Source organism: Buceros rhinoceros, unplaced genomic scaffold (genome assembly GCF_000710305.1).
Source record: "Buceros rhinoceros silvestris isolate BGI_N320 unplaced genomic scaffold, ASM71030v1 scaffold37736, whole genome shotgun sequence".
In the NCBI taxonomy this organism is placed as follows: domain Eukaryota; kingdom Metazoa; phylum Chordata; class Aves; order Bucerotiformes; family Bucerotidae; genus Buceros; species Buceros rhinoceros.
The window spans coordinates 1-357 of NW_010416675.1; the positions used below are offsets into that span (position 1 = coordinate 1).

General features: G+C 61.1%; 1 protein-coding gene across 1 annotated transcript in view; it reads left to right on the plus strand.

Moving 5' to 3' along the window:
• Window positions 1-88: 88 nt before the first annotated feature.
• Window positions 89-357, plus strand: part of FEN1 (flap structure-specific endonuclease 1) — a 1,308-nt gene continuing 1,039 nt past the window's right edge. The window contains exon 1 of the mRNA XM_010137867.1: window positions 89-357. Within this exon, the coding sequence (XP_010136169.1) occupies window positions 89-357 (269 nt within the window).

The window sequence follows — 357 nt, forward strand, 5'->3', positions numbered from 1 at the left end:
CCCACAGCCCAGCTGTTAACTCCCAGCTGCCCCCAGCACCGGGCCTGTGCAGAGGCTGATCCCAGCCTCCCCTTTTCTCTTCCCCAGGATGGGAATCCATGGCCTGGCCAAGCTTATCGCCGACGTGGCTCCCAGCGCCATCCGGGAGAATGACATCAAGTCCTACTTCGGCCGGAAGGTTGCTATCGATGCCTCCATGAGCATCTACCAGTTCCTGATCGCCGTGCGGCAGGGAGCCGATGTCCTGCAGAACGACGAGGGTGAGACCACGAGTCACCTGATGGGCATGTTCTACCGGACCATCCGCATGGTGGAGAACGGCATCAAGCCGGTTTACGTCTTCGACGGGAAACCCCC